The sequence below is a fragment of the Schistosoma mansoni genome, chromosome W (genome assembly GCF_000237925.1).
Source record: "Schistosoma mansoni strain Puerto Rico chromosome W, complete genome".
Classification (NCBI taxonomy): domain Eukaryota; kingdom Metazoa; phylum Platyhelminthes; class Trematoda; order Strigeidida; family Schistosomatidae; genus Schistosoma; species Schistosoma mansoni.
Genome location: NC_031502.1, coordinates 18,402,525 through 18,426,395, shown reverse-complemented (window position 1 = coordinate 18,426,395; position 23,871 = coordinate 18,402,525). Strand labels below are relative to the sequence as shown.

General features: G+C 34.3%; 1 protein-coding gene across 1 annotated transcript; it reads left to right on the top strand.

The window, feature by feature from the left end:
• Nucleotides 1-738: 738 nt before the first annotated feature.
• Nucleotides 739-23,735, top strand: Smp_011960 (hypothetical protein; the record flags this gene model as incomplete). The annotated part of the gene is made up of 15 exons (XM_018788849.1): nt 739-783; nt 3,512-3,586; nt 3,622-3,666; nt 3,713-3,805; nt 5,859-5,925; nt 7,354-7,478; nt 8,779-8,916; nt 9,849-9,907; nt 15,282-15,354; nt 17,536-17,681; nt 19,205-19,374; nt 19,924-20,104; nt 22,038-22,119; nt 22,850-22,923; nt 23,543-23,735. 15 exons carry the CDS (start codon nt 739-741, stop codon nt 23,733-23,735), a joined length of 1,566 nt encoding a protein of 521 aa, XP_018654351.1.
• Between the last annotated feature and the right edge of the window lie 136 nt (nt 23,736-23,871).

The window sequence follows — 23,871 nt, the reverse complement described above, 5'->3', positions numbered from 1 at the left end:
TTATTGCGTGGGAAACCTGTTTGTCCTCAGTTAGACACGGATTCCAACATTACATTGATTTCCAACAACACGTGGCGTTGGCTAGGATGTCCTCACATTCAATCAACTGAACATATTAACTATAATGCTTCAGGAGATAAATTGAGGCTAGCAGAAGAAATAATGTGAGAAACGAGATTCAAAGAAAAAAACTTTCAAAGCTTTTCGACAGTTATAGTCCTTAGAGCCATATCAAGAAGGATATAAAACCGTGTTCTGATGATCACAGTTGGCGTTTCATTTTTTTAATCAAGTGTTCAATGTCTAAAACGTCTTACCTGAACATTCTGTATTAGCTACATTAGTAAACATTTTTAAGTAGGACCCGAATGTTCACTGTAAAACAAGCTGAAAGGATTAAAACTTGTCTCTTCACCTAATATACTTCTTACTGAAAACTGAATACGAAAATTGGCGTGAGACACCATAATGAAGACTCTCGAAATACTCTATAACACATAATATCTGAGCGTAAACTTGTCGGTTTGCTTGTTTTTTATGCCTTACTTCATTACTTCGTAACGGCGAGACAAGCATAGAACCCGTTGAATGAAGGCCAATCGTTTTACACCAAGGTGAAGCTAGGCGGTGTATTTAAGTTTTCTGTGTTGCATGTGGTGATGCTGCGCCGCCGCTGGGTTTCTGGATGTCTTCCGAACCTCCGAGAGTCATCGCATTAATATACTGTTAGACATACGTATGAGCGATCCTCCTGTACTAAATGAACCTTCAGATGTTAATAAGGTAAAATTTGTTTTTCACTTTTTCTAGCGTACTAAGGTTGTTGCAAATTTCCCGTCTAAATGTCTACTTAAGAAAATATAGGGACGTTTTTTTCGTTACTCACCTGTTTTTTGTACCTCTTGCGTCCATGCCATGCCAAACACTCACTTTCCTAAGTAGTATGCTAAATGACAATTATTTAGAAAATTTACGTTGTTTTTTATCTTCAAGTATTTAGTTGACGCGCAGTTTATTGATCAGTATCCATCACAAGAAAAGCAAGCATCTAAATGATTAAGTTTACGACATTTCTGCCTGAAGGCTTCTGTTCAGTGATGTTTCACTGATTTGAACTATTCAGCTGCCAGAACTTCGTGTTTTAAGTTTCACTCACTGCCTTCTCTTGGCGAGGGTGTTGTTGACCAATTTTTTAGAACGAAAAGTGGAACAAATGCGTATGAACCTATTGTTGATTACTCTCCACCATGTGACTGCATCTCCTAACGTTGCTTCACTGCCTTGTTGATTCGACATGTAGGTGTGTATTTTGAAACTAAAGATAGAAGTTTTAATGAAGGGAAGTTTTTATGTGTATTGTAACCTAGTTGACTTGGTGGATTGAGATTTATGAGTCTTTCTTAAATGTTGTATATCATGAAACATATACTTAATTTGCCGACGTGATCACATACGTTATTCCAGTTGTAGATCATCTACGTTGATGGTCTATGTCGAAATGATTGGGGGCCTACTAGAGTTAGACGAGAATGATGACGAACCAACTAACGCTGAAGTCACACCTCACGACCAGCCCTTACGTGGATTGAACCATCGACGCATCAAAGGATCATGGACGCTATGGAGACTGTACAACACAAAGGACGTTATTACAAGAATATATTAGTTAAGGTACAACCACGAAAGTACAGAAGTGAAAGAACAACCACTGCCGCGTGGGCCAGTCCATGGCGTATTATTGACTGGTGCGCGTTGACTATCCTTGACCTTGACAGGGATCGATGATCTGTTCCATATTCAGTGACATTTCACCGACTCAACACAATATTTGCTGTTACCATTCCTGGGATCAAATAAAATATAAGGTTGGAAACTGGAGAAACTTCAATTGCATGTATGTAATGCTTTTTGGATCTCCAGAAATCAGAAATGACACCTGTCACAAATTTCTTGCTCACATTATTCACGCTGTTACCTATCCAGTATCCAGATATTTTCAACTAATCCTCACTACCCATCATTATTTTGTAGACATACTATATTGTATTATATTTATTATATTTAAACACATAAATATTGGTACAAAAAGCACCAGATAAATATGCGCCTCACAAATCTCATTTGATTTGTGTGAGGGCTGAGATACTGCCCAGGTGCCCAGACTGAAGCAGGTGGTTTTCTTAGGGGGCCACACCCCGAACCTTTGACCTAAAGGTCTGATCCACAAGGCAGTGGAGCATCGTGAGGAGATTCAGTCCCATGGTAGCCGGTGACCAACAATAGGTTCATACGCCATTCGTTCCATCAGGATCCTGGAGCCCATGTGCACCATTGGTTTGCAATCAGGCTTTTCCAACTCCCCTAGGTGGATCCTCCGTGTCCACCAACCCGGTTAAAGCGCCGGACATTCGCTTTTCGTCCTCTCACTTTCGTAAACAACACCCCCGCCACGAGAAGGCAGTGAGTAGGACTTCCCTGACAGAGGCTATATATTCGCGTGGCCATATGAGAGCATTTGGAGAGGGAGAGCGGACTCTCCCCACTCTCGGCCGTACCAGGGCATTTGGGGGCAAGGACTGTAGACATACTGCTTTAAATTGTTTATGTCAGCAGACACAACGTTAGTTTCTTCCTGTGTTACAGCTCTTGATATTCTGATAATATCACCCACTTAAAACCTGTTTTCCAACCCCCTAAATATCTACTTGCTAATCTGTTAAATTTACGTTTGGCTTTTCTAACCTATGGACATTTGAAAACTAACGTTTGGTTGTTATTTACATGTATTGTAAGAATAAATAATACCAAATTACTGCTCACATACTAAGCATCAGTTCCACAAATGAAATGCCCGAACCTTATGACTAACACCGATTTAGCGAATAAATGGATACAATATAAACTACTAAAATATTTCAAGATGAAAGAGATGTAAAGTAGTGCATCTGAGGTATTTGAATCCGTGACCCGAGTCCCTCATCCGCTAACCTCCATCTAAGGTATATGTTATACTGCCAGGACAATTGTAGACTTTGGTGTTAGCAACTTTTTTATACTGTTATTATTTTTAAGTGTTTGAGTCTAATGCCGTAAATGTTTAGGTATCAGAGCTAATGATTCAAATAGTAGAAAGTCCTTTAAAGCATTCCAATAATGTGGAATAAATTGTGCAGTTTGTAACAATTACTCTCTTCTACTTGTCTATTTAAAATAGCCTTAAATTACAATTAATATTAACATTAAGACTCTGTATTTCTGTTGATCGATATTAAGTGTGGGAAGAAAAAATCTAGCTTTATTGCTACTTACACTTAGTTGCCCTGACGGATAAGCCTTCTAATTATCTTGCTTAGATTTCCAGCCATCAGCTTGTTACCAAAACAGGTGTATCGATTGATTTATATTTACTTGGAAGTAGTTAACACTAACTAAACGCATCTTTTCGGCCTTTTTTAAAAAATGTGTTCGTTTTTCAAGTCGTAATATCCATCAGTTACCAATATTTTTTCAGACAGAACTATTTAATTTGGATAATCTTTGTTATCGAGATGAAGGAAATAATACAATCGTAGTATCCAATACAAAGGTTTGTAAAACTTTCCAAATAAATCATTTTTATAGACTAGTTTGATATTGCGAATTCGGAAAACCAATGTTGGACGAAATGTAAGTAATACTGCTATGTGATTTGTTACTAAGGGTTTTACTCTAGGTATACTGGTCCAAGGCTCACACCAAACGATCCGAGATATTTGCAAATCAGCGTATACTTCTTCAGTTCGGTTCTCAATTTCTTCGCAGCATAGTAAGTTTGTTAAGAGTTTATTAGTCACTAAATTTAGAGTTCTGTTTTATTTGGGCTCTTATTATTATTGTCATTAGCTTTATTTAACATTATATTTTTGGTATAATACAGAATTCTCAGCACAAAGTATTTCAGTGAGTTTCCGTTTCTTATTTAATGATCGATATTGACGGTAAATATTGAGTGATCGCTAGTTAGATGTTAGCATTTTAGAAGTCGACATCTGAATAGTATTCATTCTTTTCAATACACATTGCTAGCCATCAAGATGTCTCCGGTTGTAAATTTTTGTAACTTATACAGCAAAATTTCGTAAACTTTTCACAAACGCACCTAAATAGGTTATGCAATTTATTGACGTAATGATCTGTTAAAACAAGCAAGGGAACAAATAACTTGTTAAAATATCTCGATGGCAGGAACAGGTAGCCCAGATATTCAAGCAGGCCGCCCGGGTATTCACTAACCATTCCTTTGTGTCTAAAGTGAATGTGTCCCATTATTTTTAAACCCAATATTTTTTGAAAGTTTTTAAGTAATAACTATGTCTCATCAACACTGTGATCATCTGCGTAACACATTGCGAGCAGCAATTTTTCACATATGATGTAATAATAACATGAATACTACGATGGAAGTAGATTGGATATCACTCTGTAAATTCGTTGTTTGGGTGAAATGAATCCGTCTGTTTATGCTAGTTGGTAAATAAAGAAATCAAATAAAACAACTTAATCTATTGTAAATAGCACATTAGGCTGATCGTTTATTATCAAGCCGGTTTTTTTCAGCGCACCGTCTCTCAGTCAGTAGGACCTGTTTCAAATGATTAATTGGTTATTCTCATACAGTATAAAGCTTGTGGTTGGCGTCAAGTCGCGATTGACTTTGATCACCACCACAGGAAGATTACGTGCTAGGTGTTAGTTTAGGCCAGAAGGCAGTTGACGGCTGTAATAAAATACATTTGTTGCGATCTCGTGGTATCGGAAGAATACTGAGATCGTGCCAAAGTTTACAAGCGGAACTACCGGGCGTATAAGAGTTCGTGCAGTCATAAACAGAAGAATGTGTGTTATTGGTACACTTAAACAAACAGATACAGTAAAACAATTACTGGTACAATTGGTTATGTTAATAATTGCTTCCATTATACCAATCACGTTCTCGTCATAAAAGTAGGTCACTACAGACTTATGAGATTTGTTAAGCAATTAAACATGCTAATTGAATTCTAATCTTTTGCATATAATGATGATTTTCTGGAAATAACTAGTTCACTTGTCATGTGTGACATTTTATACGTTAGTACTTTCCAGATAGGCAAAACGGTTTCCATCACATGATCTTTGTTTTAAATTGAATAAGCATGTGCTTTAAAACCTATTTTGACTATTAATAGTCCTTGCACTAACCAGAAATCAATAATAGGTTTTTAGTTTGCACTCTGCTAATTGATAATTTCACCAATATATTGACCTATTTAAAAGGAATATGTTTTTTGCGGTGTGGCCATTGTCCACTTCTTGTTTTATACATTCACTTGTGTTTTTGAATAGTTTTCACTTACTGATCTGCTGAAATACTATTATTATTTTATTCACGAGCGTAACAGCTTATAAGGTATGCATCCTATTACCAATTTGACTTTACGTTTTAGATTTGAGTTTTTATAAACACCTTTAGCTATTAAAATGATCAACAGAATGCTGGTCTATAGGTTATGCGCAATTATACAATATAGCTAGTTGATAACGGTTTATTATACTGGATTATTGTCTCAAGCTTCTGAATGAGCTGATGTCAAAAGGCAGCAGTGATCTGAGGCGCAGGTACTTCCTTTAACGAAATTATCTAGTTGTACGTGTAGTGTTAAACACAAAAGTGGAAGTGCTTGGATATTTGAAACAGGTAATTGAAACATTTCGGTTTTGTATGTCACTTTCGGGATATTCCTTTGTCAAAAGATAACTTCTAGTCCTAATGCATTATGTTCACTAGACTTGTTTTTTTATTTCTAATAACGTCATTTTGGTTTTAATTTGCATTTTAGCATCTCATCAAAACAAGTCCCACGTTTCTTCGTGAACTAGAAAAATCAATCGAACCTTTTAGACCTGGTAAATGGTTCTTTATAGCCTTTTTTCTTATTATTGTACAAATGATATTCTATGATGTATTTAAATTTGAATGAGAACATTGCGTTTTTAACGATCAGATGTTCTCTCGAGGATGACTTTTTCCATTGAATATACTAACTGGATTATTTTTCCAATGAATAGACTAATAATTTCCAAGTTAAAAAATGCTTTCGGAAACTTATTGCTTATATATTGCGATTATAGCTGTACTGCTCAACTCTTCAGAAAAAATCTTCGAAGTCATAAGCTTCTTCGTGTTTAATGAGTTCAGACAACCATCTTTTACAAATATCACTAAATAAATAGGTTATCGTTAGTCTGTTTTGCTATGCTATACGCTTATGATACTTAGTATGATTGTCAATTTGTTTGTCAGGCGGATTTTAATATCCTTGGAATTTAGTTTTATACATCAACATTATTGCTTCCTTACCTACCTGATAGGCATAATTAAACCAATTTCCAATAAAATGGGAGAAAGTTCGGAAGGATCATTGACAGTGACTCTATCTAAATCGATTCAGACAACGCTCTCAGGAATCCAGAAAATGACTTGTTTTATGTAAGATGAACTTCCGTCTCCGTTCGAAACAGTTCTCTACATACCTAGGTATCAAACGGAGAACTGAGAAATCCTATCTGTAGTCAGGATTTATTTCAAAGATATATGCCAATAAGAGACTGATCGATTGCGGTCCTGAACATCAATCAGAAGATTCAAACAAACGATACAAAAATGAATTGGAGATTTATTTTATTTGAAATAAATCAAAATTATTTCTCATATCAGATGCAGTTGTGAGAACTGTAAACAGGAATGATAAAACGACGTTGTTCCCCCAAAAACTCCCTAATTGTTCTGACGTAGTCATCCAAATAACAAGCAACGATAAAAACTTAACCAAGTAGAGCTATATTTCCCTTGGTACACGATATTACCCCGACATTAACCTGGACAAACACGTATGATACATGTTCTTGGGAAAATTAAGTTTTCAACCCTACTTCATTAGTCTTCTGAATGCAGAACTGCATAATACAACAAGTTAAGAGCTGAGTTTTTCCATTGTTGCAACCAAAACTACCGTTTTTTTGGAAAGGTATACTACGTTATTGAGTGCCAGGATAAAAGTCATTTAACTTGTAGAATATTAAATTAGAGGAGATTTTTAATCGCAATACTATGATGTGTGGTTGTCCGTAGTTTTTGTACACAAAGCTAAACTGCGTGTATTATGTATGAATATGGTCTCCATTGTGTGCGAAATCAGTAAATGGAGAGAAATCTCAAAATCGCCTTTAGCAGTGAGGGTGTAGTGACTGTACTTTATTTCAAAAATCCAAATCCTTATATCCTTGATGTTCCCTCAAATATCCTCCTTTACTTTGTTTTTTTTTTCACTATAGCCTACCGTAAAGTCAAAGGAGTGGACCTTTCTGAGAATTTTGTTTTTGTCACATCAGATGCAACACAGATGCCATCACATCTTGTGGAATATGCCTTCGGTCCAACTTTAAGCGTAGAAATTAAGGTAAAAATCATATTTTTCAAATCGTAATGTATTTTAGTTGTTAAGGGGTTGGTCATCAGGTTGGGAGTTTAATTATGAAACATATTACTTTTAATTAAACAAGAAAAACGATTGAGGATGTCAGTTATTCAGGTTATATTGGTGTTTTCAAGCAAATTCTACGCAAAAGATTGCTTTGATACAGTTAAATTAGTTCCTATGAACGTTCCTATTGGAAAAATGTGTTTAGCCACCGCGTTATCTGACAATTTCCATTTAATTGACTACGAATAATTTCATGATTATTGTGTGCACTAACTACGTATCATGGAGCATTATCTTTATCACGAACTTAAACTACTGGTAGCTGTAATCTGCCAAAGCTCCAATAGCATTAGTCTTCGGTGTCCTTATGTGAACTTACATCAAAGCTTATCTCCAACATATATATTGGCACTTGTTAGTCAAATAGCAATGGAAAATCGTCGTTTTGACTTCATATGACTGACATTGTTACAGTCGCCAGGGTTATGGCCAATGTCATCTATTTTATTCCTTAATGATGTCCTTATTTAAATTACTGTATCACCTAACCTATTTACGACTTTAAAATCATATCAGTAATGGCAGATCTAGCAGCTGTTGTAATACGATTGCTCTGAAATTCAGTCGTGTATAATCATGTCAGCCTACATTTTCTTTCAACTAAAATACCGAATACATAAAGTATCTCAGTCAGTCAGCTACAACGTAGGACCAGGCACATATATTAATCGGTCCAAGTTACCATACCTCATCAGCACAACAAGATGAACACCGAATTCATAGAAGTAGTTAATTTAATGGTGGTAATGTATAAAAGAAAGATTATATATAAGGATATAGTACAGGAAGAAAGACAGATATGAAGCAATTTTAATCTCACGGTAAAATGTCTAATTAGCTACTAAAATTTGAGACGTAAAAGTGTTCGTAGCGCTTATTAGGGACTACTCAGCTTCAAACATTATAATCCTTTGATAACCACGGAATACATTTTAGAAAACTGAACTATCAACAGGGTAACTAAATATCTAAACATATCGTACAGAATTTAAGCCATTGAGATGTAAAATATGTGACCGAAATCAATTGATCGTGTTACCTAACAAATACTAATTGATTAATCAAGAATAAAAGTATGAACGTTACAAAACAACAAGTGTTCATTACTTTGCTTGTTTTCTAAACTCATATTCAGTTGATAAATTTTCATATTTCTGTTCATAGTTCACTGGTCTCTAAGCTCATACTAACTTTAAACAAATATTTCTATTCAGAGAACTGCATATGCCATGTGGATTTGATATTTTTCCCCTTGCAGCCAAAGTTTGGTGCTATCCCATTATGGCCTGCTACTGGAGTTGTTAATCTAGTTAAAAACTCCGCTTCACTGTTCTGTTTAAGGCAAGAACATTCTGTGAGTTTTCATAAATTTTGATCGTTGTAAATGTTTGTTGTTTTCCCATTACTTCAACGTTTTCCTTCAGGTTCCTCTGTGTAACTGACTACTTCATTTTCAGATTGATTGCATTATAAAACTTTCTAATGTGGATTGTTTCGCTGAAATGCAAGACAATCTTCACTAACTTTATTGGAGTTCATCATCATTCCATCTTATGCTAACGAATATAAGTAACAGCAGTTTGTACGAAACAATAGTAACTTTATGGGTTCACTGAATGTATCAATCTCTAAAATTCACTGGGTAATTTTTCTTTCTAACAATGTGGATATTAGATCACTACACTAGTTAGGACTTGAAAATTATCGAATTTCTACAAAGTCTTAACTTTTCCATTGTAAATTAACTTAAAAAATATCTTCGTATGTAATTATATTTCGAATTAATTTTAGTAGAAGACATGTTTCTAATTTACTTACTTTGACTTCTTTTTACTATCTCTTTCAATCGAGTGAACTGATATCATTAATATAATTATCAACATGTAACAGATTAGGTTTCTGACTTTAATTATAGAATCAGCTTTGATTTAGTTATTGATAATTGATTTGAAATAATTGCTTTCACTTGTTTCATACATTCGTATTCCTCAATATTCTTAGACGGAGCGAATAATTAATAAGGATGCATGCTAAACACTAACAGGGGTCATGTTCACTTGTATTAGTTTCATACTGTAGATATGTTCAAAAATTGATCAGTAGTTTTCCGATGTTTCGAAATTAACTAGGCGGTTTAAGTGTTTACCGCACTAACATATACCTGAGTTTCCCAGCACAATAGCGATTTTATTTATTGAAGTATATTTTATACCGTACAGAAACAAATGTTTTGATTGTTGATGTTTTATTAACAATTTTTTAAGTTGTTACTTTGTTTATTTTCAGAGTAAACGATCACGTTGGAAAGACCTGTCAACATATTGTCCTTGTGACCTATTTTCTGGGTTAGTGCTTACATATACTTTATACTTGTTCCGACCTCATTTTTTAGCGAATAATTATTTTATTTAGCATCAATAATTATTCCACTCGTAATGTACATCTACCTAATCGCAGTACAATAGTATAGATGACGAAAAATTTCTTATAATTCCGATTTCAAGTTAATAAATTTACCTCGTTAACCTTATGTTCAGTTATCTAAGTAAAAAATAGATCCTTAAATGGATAAGTAAAAATATGGAGTTACAATCCTAAACAGTTGATTAATTACATACAGCTTTAAGAGAGCAATTTGCAAAAAGAGTGTATGTTTGTTGTGAGAAGTTACAAGGTATTCATATAATATATATATACAGTCTTCAATTGTCCATTTGCATATTTCTATGTGTTCTGCCATCTGAACGATCTTCTTGTTTAGTCTCCAAGTGTTCTGTCAATCTCGCGCTTTTAACGTACTGAAACTCTCCACTCGGTTTGAAAAATTTTGCTATATACCACTAACAAACAATCATGTGAGTAGCATCCACTGCATAGCCACCTACTGAGTTTAAAAACCTCCGTTTTTACAGCCGACTAGTTGTCATTCATTAAGTTTTATTCACAGTTCTATCTTACAAACTTGTACGTACTAACTGAATCCCAACTGATTGTATTGAGTGAAATGGTGATTCACTTTTCTGGCATTTATTATCAATCTGCTGAATGGTTGCTTTAAAATGTTAATGTCATACAATTTTTGATAGAAACGATATATTGAAAGATAATTTGACCACAATCGGACTTAACAGATGTAAGGTGAAAATGTTCCTAAGGTTTCAAATTGATTTTTTATTACTTCATGGCTTTAGAAATGGTGACCACCATAAACATAACCAAGGATAACCTCGACAGTGTTCAACTTTATATACTCCTTTCTAAGAGCAAAATGTAATTCAGTTATTTGTTTTTATTTAGTAAAGTCTTTTATATTATTCCATAGTAATAGTGACAATAATAATAATACTAAAGATCTCTTTGTGTAATGGACTTCCGGTTTACATAATGGTATATGACAAATAACTAACAAAGTTTTAGTTTGAAACTTAGGTCGTTATGTGGTAAACGAAGAAGTCAGGTGAGAAAGACCAATTTATTGTTTAGTCCAAAATTACAGAGTGCTTTCGTAAAAGATGATAACCATACATTAAATACATTATTTTCACATCTTTCTTCAGTTGTCTTTTATATACTTTACGGTTGGTGTTACATACTACTTATATCTGTAACATATATCACACTTGTCCCTCCTTTAAACGAAAGTCACTCGAGGTCGTTCTGCTCGCCGTGCCACATACTTTGTCTCAGCCTGTGCTATGCCTCCCGCCTAAATGTTGAGTCCGCTAGCGCTCTTACCTCCTTAGCAATGTCGATTTGCCGGGCTATTTAAGTCCGATGTCCGCTCAGCAGCCGGACGTCCCACTTCTTCCAGTCAAAATCGACTACTACAAACAACTCCGCCCCGCCAGAACACTCCACTCGACATTTCTTTCCTGAATCAAACCACCAAAAACTAATTATGGTAAACCAATTTGTTGTTCAATCCAAAATTACAGAGTGCTTTCGTAATAGATGATAACCATACATTAAATACCTTATTTTCACACCTTTCTTCAGTTGTCCTTTACATGCTCCACGATTCTTTCAGTTCTGTTGTTATTACAGTTACTTTCTGTTCTTTTCAGTTGAATCTTCTCAATCTTCTGCTGGCAGGCATTTCATTTCCTGTTTGTGTTACATACTACTTATATCTTTCAACATAAGTAACATACATCACAGTTAGATGTCAAAAGGTTTTCTTAAAAAAAACATGATGCTCCTAATAATTGAAACTCCATTGGAAAGGTCTCGAAATCTCTGCATTTATGTTCTTTCTTGATCTGGTCAATCAAAGTTAAAGTATTGTTTGATGTGACGCTTCAAAAATTTTGAAAACTACACGATCAATTGTAACTTGATTTCTATACAACTAACCGTAATAACAAATACCCAATCATTCTTCAGGTCTACTTACTCACTTACTTACGCCTGTTACCCCTCATGGAGGAGCGTAGGCCGCCCACCAGCACTCTGCATCCGACCCTGTCCTGGGCAATCCTTTCCAGTTGTCATTTATCCTTTTCATATCTGCTTCTATTTTTTGGTGTAATGTGTTCTTTGACCTTCCTCTTTTCCGTTTCCCTTCCGGATTTCAAGTTAGGGCTTGCCTCGTGATGCAGTTCGGTGATTTCTTTAATGTATGTCTGACCCACTTCCAACTTCTTTTCCTAATTTCCTCTTCAGCTGGAAGCCGGTGTGTCCTCTCCCATAAAACGCTGTTGATGATGGTATCCAGCCAGTAAATGTTGAGTATTTTGGGTAGACAACTGCTTATAAATACTTGTACCTTCTTGACGATGGTCGTAGTAGTTCACGTTTCACCTCCGTACAGTAGGACTGTCTTGACGTACGTATTGAAGGTTCTCACTTTGAAGTTAGTTGACAGTTGTTTTGAGTCCCATATGTTCTTCAATTGTAGGAATGTTGTCCTTGCCTTGTCAATCCTCGCCTTTACGTCTGCATCAGATCCTCCTTGTTCATCAATGATGCTTCCCAGATACGTGAATGTTTCTTCATCAAGTGTGATTGGGTTGGTGATCTCCGTATTTTATTTGAGAATCCTGTTTTTCCCTTTGTGTATGTTGAGGCCTATTGATGCAGAGGCTGCTGTTACATTTGCTTTCGTCATCTGTATTTGTTCGTGTGTATGGGATAGGAGGGCTAGGTCATCTGCGAAGTCCAAATCGTCTAATTGATTCTGATATGTCCATTGTATTCCGTGTTTCCCCTCAGATGTCGAAGTCTTCATAATCTAGTCAATCACCAGAAGAAAGAGGAAGGGGGAGAGTAGACAGCCTTGTCTGACTCCGGTTCTAACTGGAAATGCAACTGTCAGCTGTCCTCCATGCACCACTTTGCACTGTGGTCCATCGTATGAGTTCTGGATAGTGTTGACAATCTTCCCAAGAGCTTCATAGTGTCGAAGAAGTTTCCATAGTGTTCTCCTGTCTACACTGTCAAACGCCTTCTCATAGTCAATGAGGTTGATGTATAGTGACGAATTCCACTCAATCGATTGTTGCACGATGATCCATAGTGTCTCAATTCGGTCTGTGCACGACCGATGCTTACGGAATCCAACCTGTTGATCTCTAAGTTGGGTGTCTACCGCGTCTTTCATCCGGTTCAGCAACACTCCGTTGAAAACTTTTCCTGGTACTGACAACAGTGTAATTCCTCTGTAATTCTCACATTTGCTCAGATCTCCTTTCTTTGGTATCTTGATATGATGTCCTTTTTTCTAGTCCGTTGGTGCTTGTTCCTCCTCCCAAATCCTCTTGAATAGAAGGCGAAGCATGTTTGTTGTTACTTCAATGCTTGACTTCAGTGCTTCAGCTGGTATGTTGTCTGGTCCTGCTGCTTTCCTACTTTCGGTTTGTCTGATGATTATCCTGATTTCTTCGATCGTTGGTGGAGTGACATCTATAGGACGGTCTGTGTATGCTGCCTCGATGTCCGATGGGTTCAATGGAGTTGGTCTATTCAAGAGTTCCTCAAAGTGTTCTACCCATCTGTTTCTCTGTTTGTGAATCTTGATGATTGGTTTGCCTTCTTTGTCCTTGAATGGTCTCTCTTGTTTACTATATTTCCCTGCCAGTTTCTTCGTTGAATCATAAAGTTGTTTGGCGTTTCCTTCTGTTGCAGCTTTTTCCGCCGTCCTTGCTAGTTCTCCCATGTATTTCTGCTTGTCGGCTTTAATGCTTTTCCTCACTTGCTTATGTGCTTCCGCGTACTCTGCTTGCGCCTTGACATTCTCTGCTCGTGTTCGACTGTTGCTAATTGCTATTTTCTCGTTATTTCTTTCTTGAATCTTGTGCAGGGTTTTGATAGAAACCCATTCCTTATGATGATGCTTCTTGCAACCCAGAACCTCCTGACACTTTGAAGTCAATGTTTCATTGATCCCTTTTCAGTTGTCCTCCACCGTAGTTTCTTCTTTCTCTGGGTCCTGTAGGGCTTGGAACCTGTTATTGTGAGTTATCTTGAATTGGCCTACTTATTTCGAATTTAAAAGTCGTAGACTAATGGTAGTCTAGGGACTGATTAAAAAGGTAATATCTCAGATCAAACTTCAATTATAAGGCAAGGCTTTAAGTTAATTAAAATATAACTGAGAATAAATAATCTTTAATAACTTATTTCTCTATATTACATCATTCATGAGGTACCGTAAATTGGTTATATTATCCAGAAACCAAAACATTACGGTAACATTAATGTAAGATAAATAAAATGAGATTATTCGTATTCATTGAAAGTAAGACAAAAGTTTAATACTGAATCCAATCTTCTCCAAGTTATTTAACCATATTAGGATTTAACCTGACCAATCTTTGTAAATAATTTTTCATATATATTTAAGCATTCCTTCTGGCAATCGATAAGTTGTGATTTTGGACCGCTTATACATTTAATCACTCTCTGATTTTGTCGGAGATATATTTTAAGAGATATATCTTGGTGAAATCATGATCATTAATCCTACCAAAATGAAGTAACAAACCATCACAAATCCCCTGAAAATGGTCAGTGTGTTTATTTTCAACTTTTGAAAACAAATTTTAACTCTCCAAGATAGTTGTGTCCCTGAGACAGTGGATCTTCAAAGTAGGATTAATTATTCGACATTATTGGTTTCGCCCCATGGGTTCACACTCTTGGTTAGTTAATTCAATATGTGCTAGTTAAACATGGTTTAGTTCCTCGGATTATTTCTTGAGATCGTAGATTTGAATAATTTCAAATGATAGCTAATTTAAATTATTAAGGAGTAGTATTTCTATAGTCATAACAAGATGTTGATAAGCAATTTAAAATCATGGATTCAGATTAGTAGCGAATCATTAGGACATTTCTAAAACTGTCTTTTAGATAATAGTTGCAGTTATTCTGGTATAATCACTTATTCTTCATTGTAAAAATATTTAAAGTTGTATGTTAATAGGAATATGTACGGTTTTGTTACTTTAGGCTTGGCCATAAAGTAAGTTTGCTTTCTCGTTCAGTTCAGTTATATATGGTCTTCTTGTTATACAAGTAACAATTATCTTAAAAACTGAGTCATTAGAACGATGCGATAACACATATGATTGGATTATGTATTTGAGATGTTAACGTAACCAGTATTTCTGTGGTGATCATATTTTTCTTTTTTTTTTTAGTAATATCTAATGTTGTACATTGAATGTCATGTATCTGGTTATTATCATATTTCATCTTTTTTTACTAAAAATAATTTAGTGATCGTGACCGACTGGTACATGGTTTAAATGCTCTTCTGACTACGCCCCAAAATAATTTTCGAGTTTACTTGGTAAGTTAAATAAAATCTATCTGTGTGTTTCCGAGATATTATTACTAAGTTTTGACGTCGTTATTACAGTGTTTTAAGTGAACACATTCTACAAAACATAGATTACATGTTCGAAGTGTTCGCTACTAGGATCGACGCTTCTGTTCGTAGAATATCAGAGTCTAACTCTTCACTGAAAGGAAAGTTTTTGTGCTTGTAATTTTTCACTTTCAAAGCAGGCTATGCATTATTGTCTTGGGGAAATTTTCATCACCCCATCACAATGCTTTATTAATGATAGTGAAGTTCAAAAGGGACGTTTTTCTGTCTCATTAATACTGTAACAAATAAAGCACCTCATATTTGTCCACGATAACTAAAATGTCTAAATCCGTCGTGTTTTACAGGCTTTAAGCGGATGTCATTATAAGCTTTTTTGTTAAAAAACATCACGTTCAGTTTTTCTATGCGATAATTTTGGTAGATGTCGACTTTTACGTTGTAGCCACCAAGTATCAATCATCTTATTATTATTTTGTTATTTCCTTCTATTTGCAAGACTTGCTTTATTTTTTCCAAACTACTACTTTTCTTAAATGCTACCGATCAGTAGTTTACCCAAGCACTTATTCGTTTTTATTCGATGTTTCACTAAATGTACTGGTTCTCTAGGTGTCAAAAATCAACGATTGAGAACTCCAAGCAAAACTTACTATCATATCCGTTATACGGAGGCGCATTATCGTTGTAACCTAATAATTCTGTTTGTTCTCCACTTTCCTTTCCTGATAGTTTAAATTTTGAAACTGATTTCATCTGTGTGTTGCGAAAAGGTGTCACAACACAGATCAGTTCACTATCAAATAGAAATGATTGCTCAATTTGTGTCCAGTCTCAAAGCTATCTTAAATTGTGAACTACAGTGTGTTGAATACACCATTTATTCTATCTTCTGTTTATTATTCCTCCTTGAACATCCAACGAGATGTGTAATTACATTTGGTCGTAACATGAAACATAAATATTTAGAAAGCACGTGGTACCTTGTGGTTACCTCCATGTCAGTAGTTTGATACATTATCAAATAATCTTCGGAATAAAATTTATATATGTATGTGCACGTTCACATCACTTTCTTTTTGTTCATCATTACTGTGCAAACAGGTGATTTCATCATTCGCAGTTCCATAACTGGGTGAAACCCATTTAACAAAGCTCGCCATGATTGCTCTCGTAATTTAAAATTGTTATATCGTGTGAGTGTGTACGTGCCCTGTTTGATATATGAGTGATAACATCGCCATTTAGAGAGCACTGAATTATCGATCAGAGCAATGATACACGAAACTGCATGAGCAGTCTTAAGTACTTATCAATCCTGCTTTCTGCCTAGCCCAGCCAGTTAAGTCCAGAACACCAATAACAGCCTCTGCAATATGAATCATTTTTCTCAATCATACTGGATTTATATACCAAACAAACTGACCACAACGTACCATAAAATAGAAAATAACATTTGTACAAGATTTGGCCAAATGTGGCTGTGAATAGGGGGAAAAGTAATCAATAGACTGGGGATAACTCAAGAATGTAAATCGTATAATATTAGTTCATAGGTCAAAAAGAGGAACATGAATATAAATAGTTAAGTTACTTAGCAATTATACAATAGGAAATATACATACCATATTGGTCCATAAATAGTCCTCAAAGTTACCATTCATATTTCTCCACGGGATATAACAAAAATAAACAACCATTTTCTGGAAGTAGTACTGGATAAAAATCCTTTACTAACAACTTATCGACTTGGTATCAGTTGACACCAAAACATTAACTACTTTTATATGTGAGACTTAAATTTCAAATGTTTTTTAGTTGTTCGATAGATATAGGTCTGTGGTTCCTTAGTTCAAGTCATCGTTTTCCAACAATCAAGTGCCGGTATTTTAAACCCACGCACATCATCACTCACTTGACCATTACTATTATTACCATTATATATGTTGCTGTTTTACTATTTAAAATCTTATTATTATTTTCATGACACTCATTGGTAAGTAATAGTTTTTTTATTAATATTACTAAAATCATATATATATATATATATATATATATATATATATATATATATATATATAATTCAAATAAATAAATAATGGATTGCTCGTAAGTGCAGAAAGCTTCTTTTTTATTATGTAGGATAGTCATCCTATTTATTCTCATGACGTCGATAAACTAGATTATGGATTGAATAAATTTTTTCACTTGGAACATAATTCAATTTCTTCAAGTGAACAACAAAGTGCACTTCCCAATGGTTTTGATCATAGGAATGTTTGTCGTTGGTAAGTTTCTTCATTTCGTTTATTACGATATGTTTACTCATGTGGTTTTATAGCGGCTGCTTACATATATATATATATATGTCTGAAGAAATGGAGTTTTTGATTAATAGATTTTTCACACTGTCGTCTGAAGAAATGGAGTTTTTGATTAATAGATTTTTCACACTGTCGTGTGACATCAATATTGATGTTTATTTTCGCAAGTTGAATCCATTTTTTGTGAAAAGATCATGTTATCTGGTTTTTGTTGTTATTACAAATTAGTTCTCTCTCTTTCAAAGACAAACTTGACGACACTTTCCTGATTTATATTTCCTCAGTAAAATATGCTGTTACCCGATCAGGTACCATCGCTTTTAGTTAGATAACTTTATAATATGCCTTGCGATCATTGCTTGTTACAGTAACAAAATCTAGTGAAATCTTTCCATATTTGACTTCTCTACGGAATATAAAATTGTCCTAAATGTTTCATCTTTTCCCTCATCATTGGCGTGTGGTTTGTCAACGTTGAAATGTTTGTTGTGTGACAGATATTCATCCTATTTGGGACTCATCAGCTAGACTTAAGTTCCAGAGTCGATTTTCACCTAGTACCGTTCATTTCAAACGCTATCGCGTTATCCACTTAGCTACTGTGTCCAGGTAGCCATTTGTGCAACTGATATAAAATGTCATTAATCCAGGCACATCCAGCGGACGAGTCCTAAATAGAACGAAACGTGCATCATGGATCTCAGTGTTAGCCAAATTCCGTCGATTCTGTATTAATTTGTGTCGTAGTAGTTATGTCAAGACAATCCTCACAGGACGCATACATACCAACCAAGATTAATCACATTTCAGTCAAAATACCAATAACGGGATAATTCAAGCCATTTCAAATTAAATCAGTTCCTTTTGTAGTTAACAAAGGCAATAAAACCTGTTATACTCCTATGTGAACTGTTTCTCGTACTAATGATAATATGTGTATTATTCCTTTTCCTTTAAATCTTCTAGAATATTGTAGTTTTACTTTTTTACTCATGTCTTGGTATTGGTTTGTAATGTACCAAGTATTTTTGTCTCGTAATTACTCCTTGGTGATGCATGTAAAAAAGAAAACTGACAATATTGTGAAGAAATAATGAAACAACAATAATAAAATACTAAATGTATCATTTGGAATAAGAGATTTAGTTTCTCCATAAGTTGTTATTTATTTTTTTATAAAGAAGAGTAATGAAGATACCTCAGGACAACTATAAGACCACTCTATAGAGTTATTCTTGACAATATCTCAAGTAAGTTGTACAACATCTGATACCCTATTTATTAGGCTATAATGTACAATCAGATGTTAGCTCAACGAAAGTGTTTTGAAGCCCTCTTGTCTGGTGTTTTAAGGTCATTGCGTTATATTTCTCTTTCATGTGTTGATTCGTGATTCAAGACTGCTATATTTTCGATTTTTTTTTCGGTGTTCTTCATACCGTTTTGTTGCCTGATTGCTCATATTTATTTAACTATTTATGTTTTAGTTCCGAAGCATGTCAATTCTCCAATGATAGAGACCGATTGGTACGTGGCACTCTACTGAAAGCATTGTTGCACAAGTTTGACTGTACAAATGATGATACGAAGGTGCTCATTCCAATCAACTCAACTGATCGTCAACCTTTTTCAATGCATTGTGCATTACATGCAGATCGTAAGTAAACAATTGGTTTATGTATATTAAACAAATAGAGTTCTCTGTCAGTTTTTCTTGTTGAATAATTCAATGGGAATAGTAAGTACTGTTCATCATTTTACATAACAAGCAAGTGAAAACTAGAATACACACATTATTGTTGCAAAGGTCATTGGGCTCTACGATTTCACCTAGTTTATGCTTACTTTAAAAATTAGCTCACCAAAACTCAATAGTCAGAATATCTAACTTTATCTCGGAACCGACTTATGCATCAACTATTTAACGTTGTTAGCATGTTGCTCAATTAGCAATGTTTTCATTGTCTTGTAACCTTTAATTAATTTTAAACTTCACTTGTTACCACACAAAATTGCAGTTATTAATATTAGGCTTCATTGCAATGTTCCGTTCGCTCGTTTGATGTTTTTATTTTCATGTATTGCGTCACAGACCATTAGTTTTTTATCAAACGACATTTATGTCCACAAAAAGCTTTGCAAAATTTACCATTTTGGGGTCTTATATATTGTGTAATATTGGCTTTTCTCTCTTTCATGAACACAGAAAAATTTCATTCAACTTCATGTGATAATTGTTATAGCATACAAAGAAATTGTACACTACCAGATGGTTGTATTTTACAACGTATACTTTCTGTTCAATTGTTGATCACGACAGATATTGCTTTTATCTTCCCGCATTATAAACGTGTACGTACTTTTTTAACATCACATGGATGGACATGGTGAGTAACAGTTAATTTTAAGTGGAGAAATATTATTTTACTTACGAACGTCGACTTATTCACGATCAATTAATCATATTATTTGGTGTATGTTCAAATTAAATCCCTCAAATTAGGTGGTATTTTGTGTATAGAGTGTAAACAGAGTATCAACTTTTTGGATTATGTTGACAGGAACGTTTATTTAAATGTCTAAGTTTTCGGTTTCTTGTAGTATTACTAAATTTTGCTTGTCAGCTTACCCAATCAAATATTTATCTAAGATTGTAAAGAATTAAACTTCTCAAGGATATATATATAATGATAACTTTTCGATTTTGTCCATCTATTAATTATGTGTGAAATATCTTTATTTTGCATACGTAAAAGTCTCTTTCAAAAAATTGATTTCTGAACTTTTCTGTAAGAGTTAAGAAAATCACGATACCACTCCACTTCGTTTTTTATTAATTATTTTATATTATGTCATGCTGCAATGTTGTAACGTTGTAAGTTGGTGGTCGTATACTAAAAATTCTTTGTTTAGAATTTCCTGTATCTACGTACATATCGACATGTATAAACATATTTCCATTAAGTTCATAGGGTTTTCAGAAAAATCAATGGTTGATTATTTTCGTCCCACGTTAACGTTTGATATCCATAGAAGAGAGTGTAGAATGAAGAATCCACTAATAGTATTTCCATTTGTCAATATTTTCCCCTTTCTATGCTGTTGTAAGTTTTCAGTGGACTGCACAAAATTTATTTCCACTTTTGTAATATTTGCCTCTGTTTTATAACAATATTATTACGTCTGTCTGTTCGTGAGACCTGATAGATATACCTACAACTACCATCATGTGCTATTGAAGATGTATAAAACTCAAAATTAATGATGTACAAATTACATTATAAGTTTTTCATTTAAGGACAATTAAAAATGTATAATTATAGTGTCACATTACTATCTCTGTACATTTTTTTAGTTTGTTTGCTATGACAGCTTCTTAAATGTTTTTGTTTTCAAGCTAGATCTTAACTGTAGAAACTATTTAATTTTTGAAATTTTGTCACTATTTTATTTATTCCATCAGCAGTGTATGGTTTTATACTTTTCCTGTATGTCATTTGATTTCTTTTCACCATATGTTCTGTTATTGACCATTAAATCCCAGACATTAGCATCTACTTCACTTCGAGTACATATCTAACTATAAATGGAATGTCAGTCATGGCAATCTTTATCGCCGAATATCATATGAATGAAATAAACACAATTATTCTGTTACTTAGACGTGTCTTTTTTTCCGAACATAAATCGACTTAAGTTAAATAAAATAGAAATCAAATAAAAACTAGTAATATTCTGTGACTTTAACAGATTTAATGTTAGTCAACGCGTTTGCTTTCTGTCTTAACTCAACAGTAGACAATTAGTCGAACTATGTTTTAACTCCTTTGTTTGTTAAAGAAAGCAAGAATGGAGGTTGGTGCAGAAGAATATGAATTCATTTTATTTCGTTAGGTTCTCATCAGCTGCTTAACAACCTAAAATATTTGAAAATCAACGTTATTTGTAACATCTGTCTGCTACAAACTATGAGCCTTGTTTCATAATACATATGTAATCAAATGTCTATTTTAATCTCTGTCATACACTAGTTGGTTCCAGGTGGAAGCATTTTAGATTTCAGACATGATTCCTGACATCATTAACGCATTCGAATAGTAGATAGTGTTCACCGCGTAATTTATATACGTCAGAACGTATATGTGGTAAACATACTTTATCCACTCTAATCCTATACATACTTTTGTTGTGTGTCCTTGTCCATTCTCAAAGTGGGACATCTGTTTGCTTTTGTTTGTTATATATTGCTCTCAACTTTAAACACAATGACGTTTCTCTTGTTAAAATTTTGTTTTCTTTGGTCAAAATAACGCTTTTCAGGGAGATGTGGCTTAAACTAGCACAGAAAGGTGAAGTGTCAAAATATTTGCACACAGAAGAAATCGCTGAAAGTTTTGATATAGTAAGCTTATCTTTTTTTGTTCTCTTTAAATTAGGGTAATTGAAATTTCTGCGATATAATCGAAGGTCTTTTTTAAAAAGGGTGGCTTTTCTCTGTCATGCTATACAGTACTCCCACCACTGTATCGCGATTATATGGAATCACAGGAGAACCCCCTATTTAATATTACATTAGTTTATAGATAGAAATAATTTCTCCTTAAAACTTCGAACACGATTCTATTATTCACACTTTGCCTGTTGGAATTTCCATACTTGCAACCTAATTATTTCATGTGCTAATGTTCTTCCTTACCATGCCCTTCATGGATTGTGATTCGATGAATAAATGAGGTTTGTAATTGCTGAAATGGGCGAATAAAATGTCGTGTGATAGGTGGCCATGAGACCTAATTATTCACACAAGCCCTCAAATGAACCTATTTTAAATAAAAGACCATCATCCAAAAGAGTAGATTTTTAATCTAATAAGATAACGTGCTTATCTACAAATTACTATCAGTAAAATATGCATGAATTGATGACACAAGGGATTCGAGGTAATCAGTTTTATGCGTTACACTCCAGTGATTTAACGCCTGACTGCCAGGCTTAATTCTAGTTCATCATATTATGGCTAATGCATTGCAATAAACTTTTTAAATACATTTTATCGCGATTTTATATTCAGTGAAACAATTTAACTACTCATATGATCCAGCTCTTATTTTATATGCCTTTAACTTTTGTAGGTTGAAAAATACTTGATCTCTTTAATTGCTCGGGATTGCTCAATTATGATTACTGTACAACGTGCAAAACCTGAGTAAGGATTTCGCTTATTTTCATACGAGAGATGTCATTTTCATATCACTTTAATTGTAGAAGGCCAATCAGTTATCTCACCGCCACAAATTTCTTTTTGTGTATCTAATTCGTACATCATTTTATGTATTTCTTTAAATACGTCCCCAATAAGTACCAAATACTGGTACGTTTGTTTCATTTCCATACAAAATCTTATGAAGTTATTGAAGCCATTTTTATTTATACTAAAAAGTGAAAGATACTTTCGTATAACAATATGAAACATATTTACGACCCACATTAAACGTCAGCGCAGTGAATTTGTGCTATCTCATTGTTTTAAATTTTATTTCGTAGTCCTAATACACAGTCAGTACGCCTGCTCCTCACTTATGTGCGGAAAAGGTTAGTGGATTAATCTTTGTTATTGTGTTCTAAGTGAATTCAAGAAGTATCTAGTCTAACCGTAAATATACTATTTTGTGTTCATCAAGAGTTATCTCATCTGTAAGCTAACTTCCCACCAAACATGAAGTACTAAAAGATTGTGATAGTAACATTATTTTTTTTTGCTTTGAAATATTTTACACTTAGGTCTATTACAATTTCATTTTATTGTTATCTCCCCTTTTTCAAAGCTGTCCACTACCATCGTCTGTTATTTCGGGTACATGCTGTTGTATTCCCAGAATGTTACTTAGTTGTGCCATTATAGATCTAGATCCGAAACCCTTGGATAAACTACGTGATCGACTAGATTTGGAGACAGCCGTTGCGATGGAAGCGATCAATCGACAGTTTAAATTGCTTTTACCGAAAAGTCTTTCATAATATATATTCTCAGATTCTTGTATCTTCTGTATTAGTTTTCAGCATTTGTTTCGCCTTGACTTTTAAATAATCCCTACCTGATTGTCACTTTTTTGTACACATACGTATCTACCGCTCAATTTGGATATCCATATTG